The sequence below is a fragment of the Oncorhynchus keta genome, chromosome 14, assembly GCF_023373465.1.
Source record: "Oncorhynchus keta strain PuntledgeMale-10-30-2019 chromosome 14, Oket_V2, whole genome shotgun sequence".
In the NCBI taxonomy this organism is placed as follows: Eukaryota; Metazoa; Chordata; class Actinopteri; order Salmoniformes; family Salmonidae; genus Oncorhynchus; species Oncorhynchus keta.
The window spans coordinates 22,007,230-22,033,475 of record NC_068434.1 but is presented as its reverse complement, the minus strand read 5'-3'; the positions used below and the strand labels follow the sequence as shown (position 1 = coordinate 22,033,475).

The 26,246-nt window shown below is 43.8% G+C and overlaps 1 protein-coding gene across 8 annotated transcripts in view; it reads right to left on the bottom strand.

Moving 5' to 3' along the window:
- LOC118370617 (transient receptor potential cation channel subfamily M member 3-like) overlaps positions 1 to 25,596 on the bottom strand; it is a 193,082-nt gene extending 167,486 nt beyond the window's left edge. For all 8 annotated transcript variants that reach the window (XM_052461302.1, XM_052461307.1, XM_052461303.1 and 5 more), the window contains exon 1: positions 25,309 to 25,596. In XM_052461302.1, the coding sequence (XP_052317262.1) occupies positions 25,309 to 25,401 (93 nt within the window). In that variant the 5' untranslated portion in view covers positions 25,402 to 25,596. The remainder of the gene's footprint in view (positions 1 to 25,308) is intronic.
- Between the last annotated feature and the right edge of the window lie 650 nt (positions 25,597 to 26,246).

Genomic DNA, 26,246 nt, shown 5'->3' with positions numbered 1-26,246 from the left:
CTGCCCAGACCTGCCCCTTACTGTTAGTTGCCCAGGAGGAGACACATTGTCTGCAAACAATTGTGGGGTGGCAACTGAAATCAATTTAAAATCATTTGTATAAATAATAAAATACAAATATTATAAAACCAATAAATATAGTATTAAGTAATAGCACAAGGTGCTATTCTATATGTATGGGAAGCGGCAAGTCTATAGAGTCTATAGAGACTATAGCAGTTATGACTATTATATAGACTATTGATAATGTGGATGCTGAGGGACTATAGATTCTCTAAGGACCATAGACACTATAACTATAGGGACTATGGATGCTATTGTGACTATGGATGCTCAGGGACTATAGATGCTCACGGACTACAGATCCATACTGTAGACATTGTGGTGACTGTAGAGACTTTAGAGGAACCTTGAAGAGACATATGGCGTGGAAGAAGGCTAGAGCTAGTCTTAAAGAGAAGGCTAGAGCTAGTCTTAGAGAGAAGGCTAGAGCTAGTCTTAGAGAGAAGGGTAGAGCTAGTATTAAAGAGAAGGCTAGAGCTAGTCTTAGAGAGAAGGCTAGAGCTAGTCTTAAAGAGAAGGCTAGAGCTAGTCTTAAAGAGAAGGCTAGAGCTAGTCTTAAAGAGAAGGCTAGAGCCAGTCTTAAAGAGAAGGCTAGAGCTAGTTTTAGAGAGAAGGCTAGAGCTAGTCTTAGAGAGAAGGTTAGAGCTAGTCTTAAAGATAAGGCTAGAGCTAGTCTTAAAGAGAAGGCTAGAGTCAGTCTTAAAGAGAAGGCTAGAGCTAGTTTTAGAGAGAAGGCTAGAGCTAGTCTTAAAAAGAAGGCTAGAGCTAGTCTTAGAGAGAAGGCTAGAGCTAGTCTTAGAGAGAAGGCTAGAGCCAATCTTAAAGAGAAGGCTTGAGCCAGTCTTAAAGAGAAGGCTTGAGCCAGTCTTAAAGAGAAGGCTAGAGCTAGTCTTAGAGAGAAGGCTAGAGCCAATCTTGAAGAGAAGGCTAGTCTTAGAGAGAAGGCTAGAGCTAGTCTTAAAGATAAGGCTAGAGCTAGTCTTAAAGAGAAGGCTAGAGCCAGTCTTAAAGAGAAGGCTAGAGCTAGTTTTAGAGAGAAGGCTAGAGCTAGTCTTAAAAAGAAGGCTAGAGCTAGTCTTAGAGAGAAGGCTAGAGCTAGTCTTAGAGAGAAGGCTAGAGCCAATCTTAAAGAGAAGGCTTGAGCCAGTCTTAAAGAGAAGGCTTGAGCCAGTCTTAAAGAGAAGGCTAGAGCTAGTCTTAGAGAGAAGGCTAGAGCCAATCTTGAAGAGAAGGCTAGCGCCAGTCTTAGAGAGAAGGCTAGAGCTAGTCTTAGAGAGAAGGCTAGAGCTAGTCTTAGAGAGAAGGCTTGAGCGAGTCTTAAAGAGAAGGCTAGAGCTAGTTTTAGACAGAAGGCTAGAGCTAGTCTTAAAGAGAAGGCTAGAGCAAGTTTTAGACAGAAGGCTAGAGCCAGTCTTAAAGAGAAGGCTAGAGCTAGTCTTAAAGATAAGGCTAGAGCTAGTTTTAGACAGAAGGCTAGAGCCAGTCTTAAAGAGAAGGCTAGAGCTAGTCTTAGAGAGAAGGCTAGAGCTAGTCTTAAAGAGAAGGCTAGAGCCAGTCTTAAAGAGAAGGCTAGAGCTAGTCTTAGACAGAAGGCTAGAGCTAGTCTTAGAGAGAAGGCTTGAGCAAGGGCAAGTTCCCACAAGAAGAGTAAAAAAACAAAAATTTGACCAACTGGGGACATTTTGTTAGTCCCCCACAAGGCCAAATGCTATTTCTAGGGGGTTTAGTTATTTAATTTATTTAATTAGGGAAGTCAGTTAAGAACAAATTCTTATTTACAATGATGGTCTACCCCGGTCAAACCCTAACCCAGACAACATTGGGCCAATTGTGCACCTCCCTATGGAACTCCCAATCACAACCAGTTGGGATAGAGCTTGGAATCAAACCAGGGTCTGTAGTGACAACTCTAGCACTCAGATGCAGTGCCTTAGACTGCTGCACCGCTCGGGTTAAGGTTAGAATTTGTGTTAGGTTTAGAATTAGGTTTAGGAGCTGGGGTTAGTTTTAGGGTTAGGAGCTAGGGTTAGGTTTGTGTTTTGGGGTAAAGGTTAATATTATTTTGAATGGGACTGAATTGTGTGTCCCCACAAGGTCAGTTATACAACACTGGGTGTGTGTGAATGTGCATTGGCAGCACATCAACAGGATTATACCCCTGTGTGTAATGGCAGAGATTAGTGAGCAGCTCCTGCATGATAGGGCCATTCTTTCTGCCAATCTTTGGCTATAATGCACTACATGACCAAAGGTATGTGGACAACTGCTCATAGAACATCTCATTCCAAAATCATGGGCATTAATATGGAGTAGGTCACCCTTTGCTGCTATAACAGCCTCCACTCTTCTGGAAAGGCTTTGAACTAGACGTTGGAACATTGATGTTGGGACTTGCTTCCATTCAGCCACAAGAGTATTAGTGAAGTCGGCACTGATGTTGGCTGATTAGGCCTGGCTTGCAGTCGGCGTTCCAATTCACCAAAAAGTGTTTAATGGGGTTGAGGTCAGGGCACTGAGCAGGCCAGTCAAGTTCTTCCACACCAATCTCAACAAACCATTTATGTATGGACCTCCCTTTGTGCACAGGGGCATTGTCATGCTGAAACAGGAAAGGGCCTTCCCTAAACTGTAACCACAAAGTTGAAAGCACAGAATAGTCTTGAATGTCATTGTATGCTGTAGCGTTAAGATTTCCCTTTACTGGAACTAAGGGGCCTTGCCCGAACAATGAAAAACAGACCCAGAACATTATTCCTTCTCCAACAAACCTTACAGTTGGCACTATGCATTGAGGCATGTGGGGTTCTCCTGGCATCCACCAAACCCAGATTCGTCCGTCGGACTGATAGATGGTGAAGCGTGATTCATCACTCCAGAGAACGTGTTTCCACTGCTCCAGAGTCCAATGGCGACGAGCTTTACACCACTCCAGCCAACGCTTGGAATTGCACATGGTTAATTTAGGCTTCTGTGTGTAATGAACACGATGGGAGACAGAGAGCTGGTTTCAAGCGCGGGGCGCAGCAGTTGTTTATTGTAAAGGGCCACAGGAGGAGGCAGGTAGCTGGGTACAGGGGCAGGCAGAAGGTCAAACACAGGAGGAGGCAGGTAGCTGGGTCCAGGGGCAGGCAGCAGGTCAAACACAGGAGGAGGCAGGTAGCTGGGTCCAGGGGCAGGCAGCAGGTCAAACACAGGAGGAGGCAGGTAGCTGGGTCCAGGGGCAGGCAGAAGGTCACACACAGGAGGAGGCAGGTAGCTGGGTCCAGGGGCAGGCAGAAGGTCATACACAGGAGGAGGCAGGTAGCTGGGTCCAGGGGCAGGCAGAAGGTCATACACAGGAGGAGGCAGGTAGCTGGGTCCAGGGGCAGGCAGCAGGTCAAACACAGGAGGAGGCAGGTAGCTGGGTCCAGGGGTAGGCAGAAGGTCATACACAGGAGGAGGTAGGTAGCTGGGTCCAGGGGCAGGCAGAAGGTCATACACAGGAGGAGGCAGGTAGCTGGGTCCAGGGGCAGGCAGAAGGTCATACACAGGAGGAGGCAGGTAGCTGGGTCCAGGGGCAGGCAGAAGGTCATACACAGGAGGAGGCAGGTAGCTGGGTCCAGGGGCAGGCAGAAGGTCATACACAGGAGGAGGCAGGTAGCTGGGTCCAGGGGCAGGCAGCAGGTCAAACACAGGAGGAGGCAGGTAGCTGGGTCCAGGGGTAGGCAGAAGGTCATACACAGGAGGCAGGTAGCTGGGTCCAGGGGCAGGCAGCAGGTCAAACACAGGAGGAGGCAGGTAGCTGGGTCCAGGGGTAGGCAGAAGGTCATACACAGGAGGCAGGTAGCTGGGTCCAGGGGCAGGCAGCAGGTCAAACACAAGGGGTCCAAAAGGGCAACAATACAGGCAGGGAAAAGACTAGTAACGTAGTCCGGGAGATCAGGCAATAGGTTGATAACAGGAAATCCGACAGGCAGGGAATAGGTAAAGGGCGTCGTTAGTGAGGCAGGCCAAAACTATCATACATGGGAGGAGTAAATTACAGGAAAATAGAGCTCTAAATAGAAGTGTGTCACAAACAATACCTCACAATGATGGGATGCAAAGAACTGAATTAAATAGTGTGTGAAAATGACATACAAGTGTCTGAACAGGTGATCAGAATTCAGTTGATTGGGATCTGGAGATTGAGCTGCGTTCCTGAATTAGCCCGAATCCGCTAATTTTAATCCACTAACTTGAATATATAGTGTATGTTCGAATATCCACACAAAGCATACCACTTAGAATGCATGTGCAGTTACAGTTTCAACCTTGGACAACATTTTCCTGTGAAGCCCAATTCCCAATTCAACCACAGGCGAAATCCCTTCACAATGATCTCAAACTGTGTTTCTAATAAACAACGAAGCTAAATACTGACTGCCTTTTGCTAATCAGGAAACTCTACCCCATAATGACAAAGCAAAAACAGGTTTATAGAAATTATTAAAAATGAAAAACAGAAATACCTTATTTACATAAATATTCAGAGCTTTTGCTGTGAGACTCGAAATTGAGCTCAGGTGCAGCCTGTTTCCATTGATTATGCTTGAGATGTTTTTACAACTTGATTGGAGTCCACCTGTGGTAAATTCAATTAATTGGGCATGATTTGAAAAGGCACACACCTGTCTACATAAGGTCCCACAGTTGACAGTGCATGTCAGAGCAAAAAAACAAGCCATGAGGTCGAAGGAATTTTCCATAGAGCTCCGAGACAGGATTGTGTTGAGACACATATCTGGGGAAGGGTACCAAAATAAATCTGCAGCATTGAAGGTCCCCAAGAAGACAGTGGCCTCCATCATTGTTAAATGGAAGAAGTTTGGAACCACCAAGACTCTTCCTAGAGCTGGCCGCCTGGTCAAACTGAACAATCGGGGGAGAAGGGCTTTGGTCAGGGAGGTGACCAAGAACCCAATGGTCACTCTGACAGAGCTCCTCTGTGGACATGGGAGAACCTTCCAGAAGGACAACCATCTCTGCAGCACTCCACCAATCAGGCCTCTATGGTAGAGTGGCCAGACGGAAGCCACTCCTCAGTAAAAAGCACATGACAGCCTGCTTGGAGTTTGCCAAAAGGCACCGAAAGACTCTTTGGCCTGAAGTCAAGCATCACGTCTGGAGGAAACCTGGCACCATCCCTACAGTGAAGCATGGTGGTGGCAGCATCATGCTGTGGGGATGTTTTTCAGTGGCAGGGACTGGGAGACTAGTCAGGATCAAGGGAAAGATGAACAGAGCAAAGTACAGAGAGGTCCTTGATGAAAACCTGCTCCAGAGCTCTCAGGACCTCAGACTGGGGCAAAGATTCAACGGCCCTAAGCACTCAGCCAAGACAATGCAGGAGTGGCTTCGGGACAAGTCTCTGAATGTCCTTGGCCCATCCAGAGCCTGGATTTGACGTTAAATTTCACAACCACCTAAAAAGAAGCGATGCCCACACATTCCACCAAAAAACCCTCACCTACAGAGAGATTAACCTAGAGAGGAGTCCCCTCAGCCAGCTGACTCTGGGGCTTTGTTCACAAACAGAAACAGACCCCACAGGGCCCCAGGCAAGCACCACAATTAAACCCAACCAAATTCTGAGAAAGCAAAAATATAACTATTTGACACACTGGAAAGAATTAACAAAGAAAGTGAGCAAACTAGAGTGCTATTTGGCCCTAAAAAGAATACCTGACCACTGTGACTGATGAAAAATGAAGGAAAGCTTTGACTATGTACAGTCTCAGTGAACATAGCCTTGAACATATATCTGTCACGACTCCTGCTGAAGTCAGCTCCTCTCCTTGTTGGGGCGGCGCTCGGCGCTCAACGTCACCGGTCTTCTAGCCATCGCCACTCCACCTTTAATTTTCCATTTGTTTTGTCTTGTTTTTGCACACACCTGTTTTACATCCCCTCATCACTCTATGTGTATATTGTCTTCTGTTCCCCCCATGTCTGTGTGTGTAATTGTTCGTTACGTGTCATGTGTGACGTTTCATGCTGGTTTTTCAATGGGTCTTTGGGTTTGGAACCCACGGGTTTGGAACCCATGGTATTGTATGCTGTACATTATTTGTGTGAAGAGTGCGCTATTCGCGTTTTCCTTTGGCGGGTGTGTCGTTACGCAGTTGCGTCCGACTGTTTTCCTTCTGCCAAATAAAGTTTGCCTGTTCACTCGTCTCTGCTCTCCTGCTGACAGTAGACAGACCTGGCTCTCAAGAGAAGACAGGCTATGTGCACACTGCCCACAAAATGAGGTGGAAACTGAGCTGCACTTCCTAACCTCCTGCCAGATGTTTGACCATATTAGAGACACATATTTCCCTCAGATTACACAGACCTACAAAGAATTTGAAAACAAATCCAATTTTGATAAACTCCCATATCTATTGGATAAATACCACAGTGTGCCATCACAGCAGTAACATTTGTGACCTGCTGCCACAAGAAAAGGGCAACCGGTGAAGAACAAACACCATTGTAAATACAACCCATATGTGCTATTTATTTTCCCAAATGTTCTTCAGCTATTTGCACATTTTTACAACACTGTACATAGTAAGTATTTAGAAACGTTTGTGAGTGTAATGTTTACTGTTCATTTTATTGTTTATTTCACTTTTGTTTATTATCTATTTCACTTGCCTCGTCAATGTAAACATATGTTTCCCATGCCAATAAAACCCTTTAATTGAATTGTATTGAGAGAGGAGAGGAACATAGAGAGAGAGGGAGAGATAAAGCGAGAGGGGTGAGGGAGAGGGAGAGAGAGAGAGAGAGAGAAGAGAGATGTGAGGGAGAGAACGAGGGAATGGAGGAGTTGAAGAGGTGGATAGATGTAACCACAGCACCGGAGATGGGGTGGGAAAAGACCAGGGAATGGAGGAGTTGAAGAGGTGGATAGATGTAACCACAGCACCGGAGATGGGGTGGGAAAAGAACAGGAAATGGAGGAGTTGAAGAGGTGGATAGATGTAACCACAGCACCGGAGATGGGGTGGGAAAAGACCAGGGAATGGAGGAGTTGAAGAGGTGGATAGATGTAACCACAGCACCGGAGATGGGGTGGGAAAAGAACAGGAAATGGAGGAGTTGAAGAGGTGGATAGATGTAACCACAGCACCGGAGATGTGGTGGGAAAAGAACAGGAAATGGAGGAGTTGAAGAGGTGGATAGATGTAACCACAGCACCGGAGATGGGGTGGGAAAAGAACAGGAAATGGAGGAGTTGAAGAGGTGGATAGATGTAACCACAGCACCGGAGATGCACCGGAGATGGTGGGAAAAGGGTGGGAAAAGAACAGGAAATGGAGGAGTTGAAGAGGTGGATAGATGTAACCACAGCACCGGAGATGTGGTGGGAAAAGAACAGGAAATGGAGGAGTTGAAGAGGTGGATAGATGTAACCACAGCACCGGAGATGGGGTGGGAAAAGAACAGGAAATGGAGGAGTTGAAGAGGTGGATAGATGTAACCACAGCACCGGAGATGGGGTGGGAAAAGACCAGGAAATGGAGGAGTTGAAGAGGTGGATAGATGTAACCACAGCACCGGAGATGGGGTGGGAAAAGAACAGGAAATGGAGGAGTTGAAGAGGTGGATAGATGTAACCACAGCACCGGAGATGGGGTGGGAAAAGAACAGGAAATGGGAGGAGAGAAGGAACAGGGGACAGAAATAGCCTTGTTCCGTGGCAGTCACTTTCATTTTCCACATTCCAATATCCCACTTACCCCCCTGTCTCACTCACGTACACACAGACAAACCAACTCAATTTTTTTATGCGTGGCCTATAACTCATGACACACAATCTCATTTACCTTCTCCACACCATCTGTCTTTCTCTTGCTCTGCTCACTCACTCACATACAGTACCAGTCAAAAGTTTGGACACCTACTCATTCAAGGGTTTTTCTTTATTTGAACTATTTTCAACATTATAGAATAATAGTGAAGACATCAAAACTATGAAATAACACATGAAATCATGTGGTAACCAAAAAAAGTATTAAACAAATCAAAATATATTTTATATTCTTCCAAGTAGCCACCCTTTGCCTTGATGACAGCTTTGCACACGCTTGACATTCTCTCAATCTGCTTCATGAGGAATGCTTTTCCAACAGTTGAGCACTTGTTGGCTTCTTTTCCTTCACTCTGCGGTCCAACTCATCCCAAACCATCTCAATTGGGTTGAGGTCGGGTGATTGTGGAGGCCAGGTCATCTGATGCAGCACTCCATCACTCTCCTTCTTGGTCAAATAGCCAGGTGGGATGGCGTATCGCTGCAGAATGATGTGGTAGCTATGCTGGTTAAGTGTGCCTTGAATTCTAAATAAATCACTGACAGTGTCACCAGTAAAGCACCCCCACACCTTCACACCTCCTCGTCCATTCTTTACGGTGGGAACCACACATGTAGAGATCATCCATTCACCTACTCTGTGTCTCACAAAGACATGGCGGTTGGAACCAAAAATCTCAAATTTTGACTCATCAGACCAAAGGACAGATTTCCACCAGTCTAATGTCCATTGCTCGTGTTTCTTGGCCCAAGCAAGTCTCTTCTTCTTATTGGTGTCCATTCGTGTTGGTTTCTTTGCAGCAATTCGGCCTCTGAACAGTTGATGAGATGTGTCTATCATTTCTAAAGCTGGTAATTTATCCTCTGCAGCAGAGGTAACTCTGGGTCTTCTTTTCCTGTGGCGGTCCTCATGAGAGCCAGTTTCACACACACACACACTTGAGAACAAACACACACACACACACAGATATGAACATATGCTGTTAACTACATAGTCGTTGACAACACTCCCAAATGGTCTGTCCTTTCGCATCATTTCCCCAAACAGGAGAAGAGATAAGTGAGAGAGTGAGAGAAAATGAACAACGTCTCATGAACAACAGCTTCATTAAGGAGAATGAAGGCTTAATACTGCAACACAGCTTTCAAAAACCAGCTGGGGTCTGCACTGAGGGTGTTTATATTGTTGTGTTCGTGTGTGTGTGTGTGTGTGTGTGTGTGTGTGTGTGTGTGTGTGTGTGTGTGTGTGTGTGTGTGTGTGTGTGTGTGTGTGTGTGTGTGTGTGTGTGTGTGTGTGTGTGTGTGTGTGTGTGTGTGTGTGTGTGTGTGTGTGTGTCTGTTTGATTTGGGAAATATATGGGAGGAAGCAGAACAGTAATAAAGCTGCTCTACAGGAATCACTGCTAATGACCTGAGAGAAACAATTACCACTAAGACAATACGCTTTGATGGAGCGGTGAGAGAGAGAGAGAGAGAGAGAGAGAGAGAGAGAGAGAGCGAGAGAGAGAGAGAGAGAGAGAGAGATAGCGAGAGAGAGCGTGGGCAAGAGAGAGATAGCGAGAGCGAGAGCGAGAGCGAGAGAGAGAGAGACAGAGAGAGAGAGAGAGAGATAGCGAGAGAGAGAGAGTGGGCAAGAGAGAGATAGCGGGAGAGAGAGAGTGAGAGTGAGAGAGAGAGATTTCAGGTATTCTACAGGTTTGGGACCAAAAAAGGCCAAGGTATTGATTCCCTATAAACAGTTCACAGAAGCCTTGGATTACACAAAAATATTTTGAGGGAAGAAAAGACTACAATATCTGTTTCCATTGAATCACTATGCGAACATGCACACAACTGAGACGGACTGGACATCAAAGAGTTACAATGCTGGATATCATTTCTTATTCTGTGGTTGACATTGTCAAAATGTCTGAAAAACTCTAAGCTGAATATACACAGGTGAGGATGGAAACACTACAGAGGATGTCTATAGTTGCCATGGTAGAACAATCTCAAACCATTCTAGTGCACTTACGGGTGTGAGAGCACATGAGTAATACGATGCATGTGACATCAATCACAGTGGGACATCCTTAGCAGAATGGACAGAATGTGAGCGATATATACGAGTAGAAAGACCTTGGAAGGGAAAGAGTGAACCTAGGAAGAGAAATAGACATGTAGCCTTAATGTGGAGAGTCAAACATATGTTAGACATTAAAGAGATTTGCATGTTTGATCTCAGAGAAAAAAAAGAGAGTGAGAGAGAGAAGAAGACAGAGACAGAGAGAGACAAAGACAGAGACAGAGAGCGCGAGAGAGCGCGAGAGAGCGCGAGAGCGACGAAGACAGAGACAGAGAGCGAGAGAGAGCGCGAGAGAGACAAAGACAGAGACATAGACACAGAGAGAGAGACAAAGACTGAGGCAGAGAGCAAGAGAGAGAGACAAAGACAGAGACAGAGAGCGAGAGAGAGACAAAGACAAAGACAGAGAAAGAGAGCGAGAGAGAGAGACAAAGACAGGGAGCGTGAGAGAGACAAAGACAGAGACATAGAGAGAGAGAAAAAGACAGAGACAGAGAGCGAGAGAGAGTGCGAGAGAGACAAAGACAGAGACAGCGAGTGAGACAGCATGAGAGAGAGAGACAAAGACAGAGAGTGAGAGAGAGCGAGAGAGGATGAGAGAGAGAAAGACAGAGACCGAAAGTGAGAGACAAAGACAGAGAGTGCCAAAAGAGACAAAGACAGAGAGAGAGAGACAAAGACAGAGACAGAGAGCGAGAGAGAGAGAAAGACAGAGACAGAGAGCAAGAGAGAGAGCACGAGAGAGACAAAGACAGAGAGCGAGAGAGAGACAGAGACAGAGAACAAGAGAGAGCGAGACAAAGACAAAGACAAAGACAAAGACAAAGAGAGAGAGAGAGAGAGAACGAAAGAGACAAAGACAGAGACAGAGATCGAGAAAGGGTGAGAGAGAGACAAAGACTGAGGCAGAGAGCAAGAGAGAGAGCGAGAGAGAGAGACAAAGACAGAGACAGAGAGAGAGACAAAGACAGAGACAGAGAGAGAGAGACAAAGACAGAGACAGAGAGCGAGAGAGAGAGAGAGACAAAGACAGAGACAGAGAGTGCCAAAAGAGACAAAGACAGAGAGAGAGAGACAAAGACAGAGACAGAGAGCGAGAGAGAGAGAAAGACAGAGACAGAGAGCAAGAGAGAGAGCACGAGAGAGACAAAGACAGAGAGCGAGAGAGAGACAAAGACAGAGACAGAGAACAAGAGAGAGCGTGAGAGAGACAAAGAATGAGACAGAGACAGAGAATGAGAGAGAGCGAGAGAGAGACAAAGACAGAGAGCGAGAGATAGAGACAAAGACAATGAGTGAGAGAGCATGAGAGAGAGACAAAGACAGAGACAGCGAGTGAGACAGCATGAGAGAGAGACAAAGACAGAGAGTGAGAGAGAGAGACAGAGACAGAGAGTGAGAGAGAGAGAGCGAGAGAGAGACAAAGACAGAGAGCGAGAGATAGAGACAAAGACAAAGACAGAGACAGCGAGTGAGACAGCATGAGAGAGAGACAAAGACAGAGACAGAGAGTGAGACAGAGACATAGAGTGAGAGAGAGAGACAAAGACAGAAACAGAGAGTGATAGACAAAGACAAAGACAGAGAACGAGAGAGCAAGAGAGAGCGAGCGAGCGAGACAAAGACAGAGAGTGAGAGAGAGCGAGAGAGGACGAGAGAGAGAAAGACAGAGACCGAAAGTGAGAGACAAAGACAGAGAGTGAGCGAGAGAGACAATGACAGAGAGCGAGAAAGAGAGAGAGAGAGAGAGAGAGAGAGAGAGAGAGAGAGAGAGACAAAGACAAAGACAAAGACAAAGACAAAGACAAAGAGAGAGAGAACGAAAGAGACAAAGACAGAGACAGAGAAAGGGTGAGAGAGAAACAAAGACAGAGAGCGAGAGAGACAAATAGCGAGAGAGACCGAGAGAGAGCGAGACAATGACAGAGAGAGAGAGAGAGAGATAGACAAAGACAAAGAGAGAGAGCGAGAAAGAGAGAGACAAAGACAACGACAAAGAGAGAGAGCGAGAGAGCGAGAGAGCGAGAGTGAGAGAGAGCGAGACAAATACAAAGAGAGAGAGAGAGCGCGAGAGAGAGCAGGGTTGCTTTTTTGCTAAGCTCTCTCAGATCAAAGCCAAGTATGTCTGTCTAGAAACATCCTTTCCTCTTTCACACCCCCTTACACTGAAAACCCATCTGGCTCAGTGTTCTGCTTTTGGGTTTCACACTGCAGTACTAAACCAGGCTCCTAACACTGGGAGTGGCAAAAAAAATAGAGATAGAAATGGAGATGACCATGATATTGACATGATACAAAGGGACAGGGTTGTATGGGCCCTATCTATAGACTGAAAAATCCCTTCCTGGCCCCTAGATAAAACCCCGTCCTGGCCCCTAGATAAAACCCATTCCTGGCCCCCAGATACTGTATGATAGATGCATGACACTCTGTACGTGGAATGGAGTCGAGCTCTCCCCCCACAGCTGAGCTGTAGTGTTAATTAAACTGGGTCAAGAAGCGGAGCCAGCTAGCAGACGTTGCCATCATTTCCCTTTTCGTTTCCAGCCTTTTAATCAGTCTACAGCAGTCAGATCATGACATGAACCAGTCCCAGTCTTAAGTGTTTCATACTGAGCTTACCAAAGATCCCTCAATTATTAACACGGACTCCATCAGGCTTCTAATGGCCAGCCTGTCATAGAGGACCAAGGCTATTCAGAGTCATTCCACACTCGCTGTCCAGAGTGATGAAATTAAAAGTTTGTCCCATTATGACATTCCCCAACGGTAATACTCCTTAAAAAGCACTTTGCTTTGTCTCATTAGACCTAACGAAACCCCTTATCTGTGACTAGAATCACAATACAACTTGACTTCGCTCTTGGTGTTTTATAACCCAGAGAGAGAACCTTTGGTACAAGCTAAAAGTGTAAATTGGACATGTGTACAGTTTTCTACTTATCCTCTTGCTTCCCTTAAATCTTCGTTATTCTAACAACCTTGAGTGATATATATCACATGAACATAGAAAAATCATCGAACAGAATTGTATTGATAAATTGATTTAACTATGGACAATTGGAAAGCTATGAATGCACACACTCAATAACATGCATGTCAAACACAAAGAACATTTAAACATTCAAGAATAAACACACCCTAGAAAACATACATACACACCCTATGCACACACCAGGGTTTCATACACACACACACACCTTATCCACACGCCAGGGTTTCACACACCCTATGCACACACCAGGGTTTCACACACCCTATGTACAGACCAGGGTTTCACACACCCTATGTACACACCAGGGTTTCACACACCCTATATACACACCAGGGTTTCACACACACACACACACACACACACACACACACACACACACACACACACACACACACACACACACACACACACACACACACACACACACACACACACACACACACACACACACACACACACCATATGCACACACCAGGGCTTCATACACACACACACACACACACACACACACACACACACACACACACACACACACACACACACACACACACACACACACCTTATGCACACACCAGGGTTTCACACACCCTATGTACACACCAGGGATTTACACACCCACACCCGGGTTTCACACAGACAGACAGACAGACAGACAGACAGACAGACAGACAGACAGACAGACAGACAGACAGACAGACAGACAGACAGACAGACAGACAGACAGACAAACAGACAGACAGACAGACAGACAGACAGACAGACAGACAGACAGACAGACAGACAGACAGACAGACAGACAGACAGACAGACAGACAGACACACACACACACACCCTGTCCCCCTGTATTTCAACATGAGGTGAGCTAGCTGCTTGATGGAAGTAAATCTTGTAGAGGGAAAAGGTTTTGGTTGGGTGCACTGAGCATTATTAAATCAGTCTAATCGATTAGTCTAAGTGCTACCTTCTTACTGTGTGCTTAGAATGTGGAATGAGGCACTTTCATCTAGATGTAAGTATGTTGTGGGTGGGTGCCTGTGTGTGTGTGAGTGTGTGCGTAACCGAAAGTTTACTGGATCAAATCCCCAAGCTGACAAGGTAAAAATCTGTCGTTCTGCCCCTGAACAAGGCAGTTAACCCAGTCTTCCCTGGTAGGCCGTCATTGTAATTAAGAATTTGTTCTTAACTCACTTGCCTAGTTAAATAAAGGTTAAATAAAAAATTGACCAGACATTTGAGAAGTTTACCGGACCCATATGCATTGGGTGTGTAACCACGGTCACCCACGGTGCTCAGAATGACACTGGGCGCCCACCCACGGTGCTCAGAATGACACTGGGTGTCCACCCACGGTGCTCAGAATGACTGAAATAATATTTATATTATGGTAAATCCTCTTAACAGAACATGCAAGTCGAGGATGCAATGATGTGCTTCCTTACCGCTCACTTTGAAGATGTTAGAATAGCTGTCCACATGTACGTTTCCTCAGCCAACAAGATGAGTAACAAACAGCAACATCACTAGCCTAATCATAGGAGGAGCGTGAGTTTCAGGTTTGGGGAAACACATTTTCACCATAAAAATGCACCTTCATATTAAAGCATTCCATGCATCATTACATTTGCAGACTTATGTAGATTTGATATTCATAATTTAGGCTAATAATGTAAATCACTATTTGCAAAAAATACCGTTCAATGCATGGCTGAGTACGTACAGAACAGGCTATAGGCTATATCTATATAAGCTATATATATATATAAGTTTCTTCTTTCTTTGCACAGGAAAACATATTTCATGCAACTCTACTACACTTTAACTGACTCAAGACATTAGCAGAATATTTTTTAGTAGCCTACTCTGCTGACATTGACAAACAGATCAATAAAAACGACCTTGTCCGTATAATAGGCCTATGAGAAGGGGAAGGGGAGACATACAGAATATGACATCCATCTAAACTGGAGGAGGACATGAAAAGGGGAAGCTAATGATCCTCTGTGGCCAAGTCATGCTTTAGTAGCCTATTTTGAATTATTAGATTTATTTCAGTTTAGACAGGAGTAGGCTAATTAGGCTATATAATCTTGGCAATTTAATTCAATTTACTTAGGGAAAGCTTAGCTTCCCCTAGACTTATGGATGCGCCGCCTATGAGTCTATGCCAATCTACTCTCCCCCATAGTAGAAAAACGGACCTTTTCTATTGGTCAGCTTGTCGAGAAAGAAATAGCCCAAACAGACTCTGGGACAGTTGTGGGAGGACTAACTGAAGTTTATGTAATGCTTTATTCGGGTACCCGGAAAGTAGAGCATTGCAGTAGTCTAACCTAGAAGTGACAAAAGCGTGGATGAATTTTTCTGCATCATTTTTGGACAGAAAGTTTCTGATTTTTGCAATGTTACGTAGATGGAAAAAAGCTGTCCTTGAAACAATATTGATATGTTCGTCAAAAGAGAGATCAGGGTCCAGAGTATAGGGTGTGTGAAACCCTGGTGGAACCCTTTTGGAAGCCTTTTTTCTAAGAGTGTAGAGGGAGCGTGGGCAGCGGCTTGAAAATGACTTTCTTCCAGGAGCACAGGAGTGGGATTTGAACATGTACACATTGGGGTTATTATTGTTCACCAAGCATCGGACCCAGGCCCCTCCTCAGTGCCCCAATAGCAATCATCTTTACCATGCTTCTGTTTTGGAAGTTTTCGAAGCATGATAGACAGGTGATATACAGCACTGGAAATAGAGACAAAACACAGCTACAGTAGGCCCATATTTAAGTGGCACAACATCTTATTCAGACTGTTTATTTTTAACTATTACTTTGTTTTCTCAGAAAGCGTTTCAAATCTGAAAGCAAATAATGTCTGAGAACGGGCCCTTTCATTTCAGATGCCTAGTAGGAGCCATGCCAACGGGAAATAAACGTCTGAGAGTGAAAACAAACGACTGAGGTCTTAATTGCGAGCTTGTGTTCTTCGCTTGCCTACTTAGTGAAATAATGTCTTAATTGTAATTTCATGCGTGTAGCGTTTGATTAATTTAGACATGAAGGTGAAAGCTTTCCAAGGCTCCTGGAGTAGGCTGAAGTGTGTTTACACACCAAAGTGCACGAAAGTTAGAGACTGTCAGGAGGTGGATCAGGCGCAGGAGAGCAGAGATGAGTCTACAAGGTATTTAATTCCACGACAGCACCAGTATACAGACAATACTCACGGTGCGGAGAAATACCAGTCACTCAAAAATAACGGGCGTAAATACATAACCCGGCAAACAATAACCAGCCGACAAGAACCGACATGAACGATATATAAACACGCACACTAACATGTGGGAAACAGAGGGTTAAATAATGAACATGTCATTGGGGAATAGAAACCAGGTGTGTAGAAAACAAAGACAAAACAAATGGAAAAGGAAAAGTGGATCGGTGATGGCTTGAAGACTGGTGACGTCGACCGCCGAACGCCGCCCGAACAAGGAGAGGGACCGACTTCGGCGGAAGTCGTGACAGAGACGTTTCCATGATTACATGTCCTCTGTACAACACTCTTCACATACCCTAGCTAAGTTCACACCTGTAGGACTCTCACTTCACTGACTTTCAAATAACATTTCTCATTTGCACCTACTTATTTAGGTCATAAGAACATGGACGTGTAGAGGAAGGCAAGAGAGAGTGAGTGAAAGAGATGAAGCAATAGGCTACTCCAATGAGACGAGGAGAAAGACTGATATTGAGATATAATGTGGTTAATTAAACCTCCATCCAAAACAGAAAAATTGTGCATTGTTAAATGTGAGCACCACACATAGTGCGATAAAGCATCCTTCACTCAAAGCATTTTACAAAGAGATTGCTCTGACTCAAAAATGACACTGTTGTGAGTGTTCTCGGACCACAAACAGAGAGAACATAACATGCATTGTGACTCGTGTCAGTATCACGCAACATGGCTAATTGAATGTGATAACCACTAGTTTTCCAAAAGCCACGACAATTTAAACAATCCCTCTCACAATCTAAATTATTAATCTGGGTTGGTAATGAAGTACAACATTTGTTATGTGCAGCAGTCAAGAAATCTGCAGGAGAGGCTTCAGCCAAACCTATTCATTTATTTGATTTTACCCTGATGAATGCAGTATACAGATTACTGATAAACCTACAGCGAAAAGGCCTAACACACATATCAAAGTGATTTTTCTATTTTTAACTACAGTGCATTCAGAAAGTGTTGTTACCTTTTCTCATCAACCTACACACAATACCTCATAACAACAAAGGTTTTTAGACATTTTTGATCATTTAATTTAAAAAAAAATGGAAATATCACGTTTGAATAAGTATTCAGACCCTTTACTCAGTACTTTCTTGAAGCACCTTTGGCAGCGATTACAGCCTCGAGTCTTCTTGGGTTTGATGCTACAAGCTTGGCACACCTGTATTTGGGGAGTTTCTCCCATTCTTCTCTGCAGATCCTCTCAAGCTATGGCAGGTTGAATGGGGAACATTGCTGCAAAGCTATTTTCAGATCTCTCCAGAGATGTTCGATCGGGTTCAAGTCCAGGCTCTGGCTGACCCACTCAAGGACATTCAGAGACGTGTCCCGAAGCCCTTCCTGTGTTGTCTTGGCTGTGTGCTTAGTGTCAATCTCCTGTTGGAAGGTGAACCTTTGCCCCAGTCTGAGGTCTTGAGCGCTCTGGAGCCGGTTTTCATCAATGATCCCTCTGTACTTTACTCCGTTCATCTTTGTCTCGATCCTGACTAGTCTCCCAGTCCCTACCGCTGAAAGACATTCCCACAGCATGATGCTGCCACCACCATGCTTCACCATAGGGATGGTGTCATGTTTCCTCCAGATGTGACGCTTGGCATTCAGGCCAAAGAGTTCAATCTTTGTTTCATTAGACCAGAGAATCTTGTTTCTCATGGTCTGAGAGTCCTTTAGGTGCCTTTTGGCAAGTGGGCTGTCATGTTCCTTTTACTGAGGAGTGGCTTCTGTCTGGCCACTCTACAAAAAAGCCTGATTGGTGGAGTGCTGTAGAGACGGTTGTCCTTCTGAAAGGTTCTCCCATCTCCACAGTGGAACTCTGGAGCTCTGTCAGACTGACCATCGGGTTCTTGATCATCTCCCTGACCAAGGCCCTTCTCCCCCAATTTCTCAGTTTGGCCAGGCAGCCAGCTCTAGGAAGAGTTTTGGCAGTCCTCTGGACTCGTGTCCTCACATCCGGAACACATGGCTTCCAAAAGAGACATTTGGTCATGTGGGTGGTGACCAAACACTTTCCACCTCCAGGCAGAGAAAAACTCCTCTATTGGGTTGAGGAAGGGTGAATATGCAGGCAGGTACAAAACCATAAACCTGTGATGTGCTGCAGAGTGGTGAAAAGCAACATTATCGCAAACTATGACAAAAACTTGGGGGTTTCTTACTTGCTCCCCCTGTTCTGCTGGCACTAGCTGAGCATAGAGCTGTTCTAGGAAAGCTATAAGCCTTTCTGTGTTGTATGGGCCAATGAGCGGTGTGTTGAGAAGCAAACCATCATTGGCCATTGCAGCACACATGGTGATATTTCCCCCCCTTTGGCCTGGAACCTCCACAGTGGCCCTTTGACATTCCTTCCTCTGCGCCGTGTTTTGGCAAGGATAAATCCAGCTTCATCGATAAATACAAATGAATGTGGTCTTTCCAGTGCTTCCACCTCCATTACTCTCTGAAAAACAGTAAGTGCACAGTTTTACTGTAGAAATTCTAGTGTTTTTTTTTTACTGTAAATATTTTGTATAGCTGTGTACGTAACCTCAGACGTCTTACCTGGACATATTGGTATCTTTGCTCTTTTACCCGTTCACTGTTTCTCTCGAACGGTACAGTGTATAACTGTTTCATTGTAACTTTGTGTTTCTTTAGGACTCAAGCAATAGTTGTTGTGCTGACAGAATTAACATTTTCAAATATATCATTATCAGCCAGCACTCTATCTTGAATCTCTCGCAGTTTTATTGCATTGTTGACAACAACCATGTCAATAATAGCATTTTCCTACGCATCTGAAAATATTTTTCCTCTTCCCCCTGTTGGGGGCAGCCTTTGGGTCCTGTTGTAAAAATATATTTTACAGTCAAACTTACTGTAATATATATCTGTGTAAATATTATATAATTGCAATACAAAATAGATTCCTGTAATGTTTTCATTTACTGTAAGGATGTAACTCTCACCTGTTTGCATGATGGAAAATTCGCATTACAGATGCCACTGTGGATCTTTGCAGATTGGGTTGCACCCTCAACCCTGCCTCTCTCAATGAGAGACCATGGTTCACGACATGGTCTATAAGTGTAGCCCTTATTTCATCTGAAATAACAGCTCTTTGTCTTCTTTGTCTTCCTCCACGCATCCGCCCTCTCCCTGCCACCCTTCTCCCTCCACGAACCCATCTTCCTTGTTCCATTTCCAAAATGAGTCTTTCTGAGCTCTACCTATATGTACTGTAATATGTGTGTGTGTTCACTAACAAGTCTAAAACAAGACACCTGCTTAGCCTTTCAGCTGAAATTGCAATCAGCAGTGTTTGAAAGGCACAAGGCTGAAATCTATTCCGTTTTGAATGTGTGGTTCAAAGTTTTGACAGCAGTGTGTTAGCATTTGAACAAAGTGCTGTAAATCAACAGTGTTGTGCAGGTTGTGGTTAAAGTCATGGGATAAGTGTGTAGAGTTTTGAAAACTTTGTTCAAGCAATGAAAAACGAACTAGAGTTTGGTCCACATGAACTGCTGCTGTGCAGACTGTAGTTAGAGTTTCGCACATATGACTCCAGTTGTGTCCACTGTCGTTTAGCAATCGAAAAAAACTGTAAACTGTAGAGGCCATCCACTCCAAATACCAACTCAGTAAGAGCGCCACCTATAGATAACACTGAGTATAGAAGTACATTTGTATATGAACAGTGTAAAAATAGCACATGAGAATGATAAATAGACACCGGAGCTCTTGTATAAGACTATCCTGCAGTTCCATTTCCTCACCCTAGGAGCTGTAGCTACATAACTGCTACTGTGATACTCAAATGGATTCTTTGGCAGTCTCTCCCTTCCATGCACTTTTCATAAGATGGAACATTAAAATTGGCATTGGAAGGCTTCATACCCATGGAGCATGATGAGAGAGAGAGAGAGAGAGAGAGAGAGAGAGAGAGAGAGAGAGAGAGAGAGAGAGAGAGAGAGAGAGAGAGAGAGAGAGAGAGAGAGAGAGAGAGAGAAACCAAAGGAGAGACAGAGAAGGGGGAGAGTGGGAGACAGTGACTGAATAAAAGGAGAGCATTTCACACTTCTTGTGCAACTCCATGGGGCATGAAGACAATTCAGTAATGAATAACACACTCACTATCTGAGTCTCTCTCCTACAGAGGGAGAGGAAACAGAGAGGATGAGAAAGGTGCCAAGAAAGAACCTCTCCCATAAGAGGGACAGAGGAAGAAGGGATACAAAGAGGAGAGGAAAGCGCTGAATGACTTAAATGTAAATGTAAATGTAAAGCGCTGAAATCTTAAATATAGAAAGAGGAAGAATATAATAGCAACAGCAGATTGAAGCAGACAGGTATTCAGTTTCAGGGCAACTGTCTTTTTGTATGTCACACCTTTTACTTTCAGCAAAAAGTCATCTGTAACAATAAGCCAAAGAATATGCCAAAAAGCGTGAGATGAAAATATTGTGATTGCTCAAGAGAGGGCTGTCCAGCAGCTCACATTAATGGGTGTTTCCTCTCTAGACTATATCATTTCAGTCACCAATTCAGCAAACACTTATTTCCCTCCATAATGGAGACATTATTCTCTTGGGGGCCGACACTTGACCAATTGCTTGTCATCTGGAAGGTCGAGAGGAAACTCTATTATAATGGGGGATTTAATTACTTGTTGAAAACACCTGCCAGAGAACTTGATTCATTGCCAGTATGTCTCGGGAATGAATCATGGCACAGACTCACTGAATTACCATCGCACGCTGGCTCCATGAGTGTCCAACGCTTTATTTTCACTGTTCACATCCACCCTGGCAGACATTCATCCTTATTCTGAATGATCTGTAAATCCATGTGGGCAAGGGTGCTGACAAAGAGAACAATTGGGTTAGAAGATGTACCATGATAGGTCAATAACAGCACCAATCAAACACCAGGGCATTTAATCTGTCACACCAAGTAACCTGCTGTCCTTTAAAAGGATCAGGTGACCTACAGTTGATCCAGTAGCATCACCGTGAGGTTAAAACCCCTGACATCCCCCAGATGATCAATCTTTAATCGATCAGTTTGTATCTGTGTGTCACCTACCTAATCCACATCATCCACTCTGCTACTCTCCCAGGCTGTGAAAGGGCACATGGTGGGCTGTTACCGTAGCAACACATGGTGAGAGTGGTAATGTCTTTTTGATTAACTGTGCCGACCAATCAACACTTGGCCATGGTGTGTCAGCAGGTTGGATTGTGAGTGTGACATTTAGAGGTGTGACTGTGGCTGTGACGTGATGGGACTTTTGGAATCTGATGGAATGTGAAGTGACAAATGATTTATCTACATTAAGCACTATTATACAGAAGAGCTGTATTCTAGTGAATGATTTCCAAAGAAGCACAACCAATGTTTCTAATCACAACCTCTAACCATTGTTTCATCATGAGCAAAGAGTATCAAGTAGTGAATCCCAAAAACCATCTACAACCACTGAGAAAGAACCTCCATGGACAACATAACAGCAGTTACAACCTCCATCTCTCAGCACTGAAAAGTCCCAACAGCACTGATTTCTGAATAGACATCGTGGCCAAGTATAATGGCACCCTTGCAAATTTCTTAAATAATTCTCTATTTGTTCTAAAATATGTTGAAAGAAGCTGAAGGTGCTTGTGTGGGGGAGAGATATGAGGTCCAAGAGTTTGGCTGTAGCATCAAAGGGCCTCATATGGGGACACCCACACAGAACCAGAGGCATACAGAACGTGTATGAACTTACACTGCCATTGTGACAACTCCTGAGGGCTCAGACCCACAATCTAGTCCCATCAGTGATTAGAAAACCTCTCACATCAACACGCACACACACTTCCCCTATCTCTCTGTCAAAGCCTTACACTGATGCACACAGAAACCATCAGTGATTACAATATCATCTATTTGAGCCATACACATGCAAATGCTTCACACACACACATACACATACACATTCATCTTGACTGGTTTAACATCATAGAGACACTTGGTTTGAGACTTTGATGTTGTGTGATTAAAAGAAGACTGGGGAGAACCAAGACAAGATGCCTGGTTACAACCTGTCATATGTTGTGTATCAAATGCCTGGTTATTAACAACCTGTAATATGTTGTGTATGAAATGCCTGGTTATTAACAACCTGTAATATGTTGTGTATCAAATGCCTGGTTATTAACAACCTGTCATATGTTGTGTATTAAATGCCTGGTTATTAACAACCTGTAATATGTTGTGTATCAAATGCCTGGTTATTAACAACCTGTAATATGTTGTGTATCAAATGCCTGGTTATTAACAACCTGTCATATGTTGTGTATCAAATGCCTGGTTATTAACAACCTGTAATATGTTGTGTATCAAATGCCTGGTTATTAACAACCTGTCATATGTTGTGTATCAAATGCCTGGTTATTAACAACCTGTAATATGTTGTGTATCAAATGCCTGGTTATTAACAACCTGTAATATGTTGTGTATCAAATGCCTGGTTATTAACAACCTGTAATATGTTGTGTATCAAATGCCTGGTTATTAACAACCTGTCATATGTTGTGTATCAAATGCCTGGTTATTAACAACCTGTAATATGTTGTGTATCAAATGCCTGGTTATTAACAACCTGTCATATGTTGTGTATCAAATGCCTGGTTATTAACAACCTGTAATATGTTGTGTATCAAATGCCTGGTTATTAACAAATGCCTGTCATATGTTGTAATATGTTGTATCAAATGCCTGGTTATTAACAACCTGTAATATGTTGTGTATCAAATGCCTGGTTATTAACAACCTGTAATATGTTGTGTATCAAATGCCTGGTTATTAACAACCTGTAATATGTTGTGTATCAAATGCCTGGTTATTAACAACCTGTAATATGTTGTGTATCAAATGCCTGGTTATTAACAACCTGTAATATGTTGTGTATCAAATGCCTGGTTATTAACAACCTGTAATATGTTGTGTATCAAATGCCTGGTTATTAACAACCTGTAATATGTTGTGTATCAAATGCCTGGTTATTAACAACCTGTAATATGTTGTGTATCAAATGCCTGGTTATTAACAACCTGTAATATGTTGTGTATCAAATGCCTGGTTATTAACAACCTGTCATATGTTGTGTATCAAATGCCTGGTTATTAACAACCTGTAATATGTTGTGTATCAAATGCCTGGTTATTAACAACCTGTAATATGTTGTGTATCAAATGCCTGGTTATTAACAACCTGTAATATGTTGTGTATCAAATGCCTGGTTATTAACAACCTGTAATATGTTGTGTAAATGCCTGGTTAAATGCCTGGTTATTAACAACCTGTAATATGTTGTGTATCAAATGCCTGGTTATTAACAACCTGTAATATGTTGTGTATCAAATGCCTGGTTATTAACAACCTGTAATATGTTGTGTATCAAATGCCTGGTTATTAACAACCTGTAATATGTTGTGTATCAAATGCCTGGTTATTAACAACCTGTAATATGTTGTGTATCAAATGCCTGGTTATTAACAACCTGTAATATGTTGTGTATCAAATGCCTGGTTATTAACAACCTGTAATATGTTGTGTATTAAATGCCTGGTTATTAACAACCTGTAATATGTTGTGTATCAAATGCCTGGTTATTAACAACCTGTAATATGTTGTGTATCAAATGCCTGGTTATTAACAACCTGTAATATGTTGTGTATCAAATGCCTGGTTATTAACAACCTGTAATATGTTGTGTATCAAATGCCTGGTTATTAACAACCTGTAATATGTTGTGTATCAAATGCCTGGTTATTAACAACCTGTAATATGTTGTGTATCAAATGCCTGGTTATTAACAACCTGTAATATGTTGTGTATCAAATGCCTGGTTATTAACAACCTGTAATATGTTGTGTATCAAATGCCTGGTTATTAACAACCTGTAATATGTTGTGTATCAAATGCCTGGTTATTAACAACCTGTAATATGTTGTGTATCAAATGCCTGGTTATTAACAACCTGTAATATGTTGTGTATCAAATGCCTGGTTATTAACAACCTGTAATATCAAATGCCTGGTTGTGTATCAAATGCCTGGTTATTAACAACCTGTAATATGTTGTGTATCAAATGCCTGGTTATTAACAACCTGTAATATGTTGTGTATCAAATGCCTGGTTATTAACAACCTGTACTATGTTGTGTATCAAATGCCTGGTTATTAACAACCTGTACTATGTTGTGTATCAAATGCCTGGTTATTAACAACCTGTACTATGTTGTGTATCAAATGCCTGGTTATTAACAACCTGTACTATGTTGTGTATCAAATGCCTGGTTATTAACAACCTGTACTATGTTGTGTATCAAATGCCTGGTTATCAACAACCTGTCATATGTTGTGTATGAAATGCCTGGTTATTAACAACCTGTCATATGTTGTGTATCAAATGCCTGGTTATTAACAACCTGTCATATGTTTATACCAGACAATAAATAAAACCAGCTTATAACAAGGTCTATAAATATCCTGTGACAACCAATACATTTACTCGTACATTTTCTCACTGCCCCTCATGCAGTGGACACACGCATGTGCACATTCAGTACGCGCACACAGTCCAATGCCAGCAAGGACAACAAGGACAACCTCAGGGAAGTCACATCCAGAATAAAACACTTGTCAGACAGAAAACAGGAAGGTGTGGATTGGTTATAATACCATCTGAACCTAACTGCTTAGATCTCTTCACCAAACAGTCACAGTATAATCCTCTGCTGGCCTTTCTTCCTCACAACCCCATCCTGTGTCAGCTTGGTCCCAGATCTGTTTGGCCCATCTTGTCAATGACCAAATAGGAATCGGTAAGACAGCACAAACAGATCTGTGACCATGGTATTCCAGTGTGGCTTCAGCAGTTACCTGTATACAGAATGGAGAAAAAAAAATACCCACCTTAAGTCAATATCAACCTCCCCCTCTTCTTGCTCTGCTCCTAATCCTCTCTCCATTCACTGTCCCATCACTGTCTACCTCCCTCTCTCCTACTACACCTTTCCTCCACCTCCCTCTCTCCCTCCCCATTCCAGACCACTCTGGTACCCATACCTTGAGCAGGCGTACAGATGGTAGGAAGGCTGCAGCGCACAGTTTCCTAATGGTCCAGTTGATTGGCCGCGGAGCATCCAGCTGCTGGTTCATGGTTCCCGCTCCTCCCGCCTGGCTTTTCCAAGAAAATAGCCCTTTGGAGGGGGCAAAGCAGCAGAGTCTCCGGCCAAATAGAACAACTCAGATCCCGGCAGAGCATGACCCCTAACACCAGACCACCACCTTTGTTTTGGTCCCCCGGCAGCTCAGCCCTTCCTTCACCTGGGTGCAATCCTTCCACTCTCCCTCTCCCCCACCCCTCCCTCCCCTCCCCACAGATCCACAGGGTCCGATGGAAGAGTTCTGAACGCCTGGAGCATCCAGCCCTCTCTCCACCTGCGGTATCCCAGTATCCCAGTCTGCCAGTCCTCCCGGAGCATACGTTCCAGAACAGAGTAAAAAACAAAGAAAAGGAAATGGAGAAAGAAGAGAGAAGAGAGCAGAAAAAAGGAGAGGAGGAAAGGAGAGGAGAGCAGCACAGCACGGGAGAGCAGAGCAGAGCCCGTCAACTGAGCAGAGTGACAGGGAGCAGCACAGCACTGTCTCCAAGACGAGAGAGAGAGAGAGAGAGAGAGAGAGAGAGAGAGAGAGAGAGAGAGAGAGAGAGAGAGAGAGAGAGAGAGAGAGAGAGAGAGAGAGAGAGAGAGAGAGAGAGAGAGAGAGAGAGAGAGAGAAAGAAAGAAAGATTGGGAAATGGAGAAGGAAAGAGAATGGATGAGGCAGATTGAAAGAGAGAAGATACAAATAAATTAGAGAATGAGAGAGCCTGAGCACAAGGCGAAAAGAGGAGAGAGAGGACAGGAGATGAGAGAGGAGAAGCGAGCGAGCAAGTGAGAGAAAGAGGGGAGAGATGGAGAGAGGTATGGCGCGTAAGAAAGACGCAACGAGCGGAGTGAGTG